The 2,500-nt window shown below is 36.5% G+C and overlaps 2 protein-coding genes across 2 annotated transcripts in view; one reads left to right on the top strand and one right to left on the bottom strand.

Moving 5' to 3' along the window:
* Positions 1 to 1,670, bottom strand: part of LOC137967982 (uncharacterized) — an 11,567-nt gene extending 9,897 nt beyond the window's left edge. Inside the window, exon 1 of the mRNA XM_068814597.1 lies at positions 1,512 to 1,670. Coding sequence (XP_068670698.1) covers positions 1,512 to 1,603 — 92 coding nt within the window. The 5' untranslated portion in view covers positions 1,604 to 1,670. The remainder of the gene's footprint in view (positions 1 to 1,511) is intronic.
* The window catches only part of LOC137967980 (glycylpeptide N-tetradecanoyltransferase 1-like), a 23,050-nt gene that overhangs the window by 1,611 nt on the left and 18,939 nt on the right, over positions 1 to 2,500 (top strand). Inside the window, exon 2 of the mRNA XM_068814595.1 lies at positions 1,738 to 2,113. Coding sequence (XP_068670696.1) covers positions 1,738 to 2,113 — 376 coding nt within the window. The remainder of the gene's footprint in view (positions 1 to 1,737; positions 2,114 to 2,500) is intronic.

Genomic DNA, 2,500 nt, shown 5'->3' with positions numbered 1-2,500 from the left:
TTTGACAGAAGCGCGGGTTGTAGAAGAGAGTTCTACACAAGGAAGAAAGAAATAAAACAATGCTACTGTGTTAACTTGCTGGAGCAAAAACAAAGAGGCACATTGTGTAGATATTCAAATTGACTATAGGCATTCCCAAACTTTCAGTAAATTTGTTGATGATGTTCATTCCGAGAACCTCATTCATGTTAGCAGTACAAACAAGGAACTGAAACATTTCCTATAGCTCACTGTTCAACTGTTTTATAGTTAATACACTAAGCAAACTATTGCCTTAATATCAGTCGTCCACAAAATCTTGATGTAAGTTGTACATGTAACTGCAACTTCTAGTGGTCAGGTGTAAAAAACTGATCGTTTCTGTTACATTATTTAATTTGAGGTTGAAGTTAAAACGAAAATCACTTTTAAGAATCAATTAAAATACTACGAAGAATTAGTTTATAATCTATGCTTTGGTATCATTACTTGTATTTTGCATAATTAAATAAATCTGATTATTCTTTAAAAATATAAACAAATTAATTTCGGGATAGCTCCTCAGACCTTCGGGCTAGTAACCTCAAGTAACAGCTTGCCCGAAGGGCAACCTCATCTTTTCATTTTCGTCTCACCCTGCTAGTTGCATGCTGATTTAACATGAGATAATAAGATAATGAACTGCCTATACATGGTTTTCACAGTGACATCATCAAATTCTAAAATCTAAGTCACAAGGTGTTTTGAATTTTTACATGTATCTACAGGAGGTTTAAGATGACCTAGAAATAAATCTTTTTTAAGTTTCCAATTCCATGACATCTTACAGCATTTTCAATTCCCAATTCCATCATAAGATGTACTTGCCCGGCTGACGACTTTGATATAAAATGGATATGGATCCCTGATTTCAACTTTGCACTTCACAATGAGAAATTTTGACTTCCCATACTGATGGGTAAAAATTCATATTTCCAGTAAGAAATATCAAGCTAAACAATCAGTTTCCATAAAGAAATAGAATAATAAGTTAACAACAATGGCTGTAAATCATGTGATTGTGTTCATCTCTCAATTCCCTGAATCTTAATTCTGATTCAGTGATTGAAAGAAATCTTGAAAGAAAATTATGCACTGGCCATGATCATCATCTCTCAAAACCAAGCTGTCATAGGAACGTGTACTTTTTTGGTTCGAAAACATTCAGGGTCTTTGTTCTATTCCTTTGATGGCATCACAAACTGCATACATTTAAATACCTCGAGCTCATCATATTTGTTCCTGTGGTTGCACATGACAGTGCATGACGTAACAATTATAGCAATTGCTGAATGAAGATCAGAACCCCTTTAACAGCGCGCAACTCTATTTGCTATGTGTGAAGAGACCATTAATCTTAACAACGAGAAAAGAATTTTCGAAGTTTAGCTCATTTTATATATATTTCAAGCTTACTTTAATTCGGTGCAAACTATTTAGGCGGGCATATTCAGCTAAAATCGTTGCGCAACATATTTCAAGAGTTTCCTTACCAATATATTTTGCAAGATGCGTGAAGAGTTCCTCGTGTACATATTGCAAAGAAGCAAACAACAGCCAAGGAAACAACAATGATCCCCTTCATTCTGATTAGAGCTCTCCGTTGCTCTCTTTACGATCTGTAATTGCAAATGTGTAAAGTTGCAGCATGATGGGAAGTGATGATAGAAAGGAGCCTGGAGCCAAAACATGTGTCATACGCATTCTTCTTTATCCAAGATGGCGGACAGTATTAGTCCGAATGAATGCGCAGAAGAAATTGAGCCTCTGCCAGACGAAGGCGAGAAAGAAGAGCAAAAAAGTACCGAAATAAATGGAGCTGTTGTGGAGGATATTGCGAAGGTAGAGCAGATTCCGTCATCGGGGGCTGTTAAGAAGAAGAAAAAGAAGAAAAAAGCGAAAGTTCAAGGAGTTCCAGGGAGTGATGTTTTGTCGCCTGACGTTCTGCAATCGGCGGTGAATTTGCAAAATTTGCGGCAACTGCAGAAGAGTTTTGAACTTTTAAGAGCAGGCGAGCCGAAAGCGCCTAAAACCACTGAAGACGCGCTGAAGAAGACCTACCAATTCTGGGACACTCAACCTGTTCCTAAACTAGGTGGGTTTCCGTTCTATTGCTTATAACTGATCGCTTTGGAATGATTTCAATTGTAATATTTGTCCACAATTCTCTTTTCAAAAATAATGACGTAGAAAGCGCAATGTTTTATCACTGATTTCTTGGTATGTTTCATGGTTGTTAACTTTAAGAGAAATCAGAATTTAGTTCCACGTGTGGAAATCGAATATAGTTCCTGTTTCAACACAGCATGCTTTTTGTTTTTGTTTACACTGTATGCTTGGGCAAGTACTCACTTATAGCTACATGAGACTTGGGTACATACATTGTACTTTTTAAGGTTCAAGGTTACTGCATAGGTTAGGTAATCAGAATTATTGATTTCAATCATGGTTTGAGTATGAAATGCCCTTTTAGCTACAATCC

The sequence above is a fragment of the Montipora foliosa genome, chromosome 8 (assembly GCF_036669935.1).
Source record: "Montipora foliosa isolate CH-2021 chromosome 8, ASM3666993v2, whole genome shotgun sequence".
Lineage (NCBI taxonomy): Eukaryota > Metazoa > Cnidaria > Anthozoa > Scleractinia > Acroporidae > Montipora > Montipora foliosa.
The sequence above is the reverse complement of the archived record's forward strand: the minus strand, read 5'-3'. Positions and strand labels throughout refer to the sequence as shown.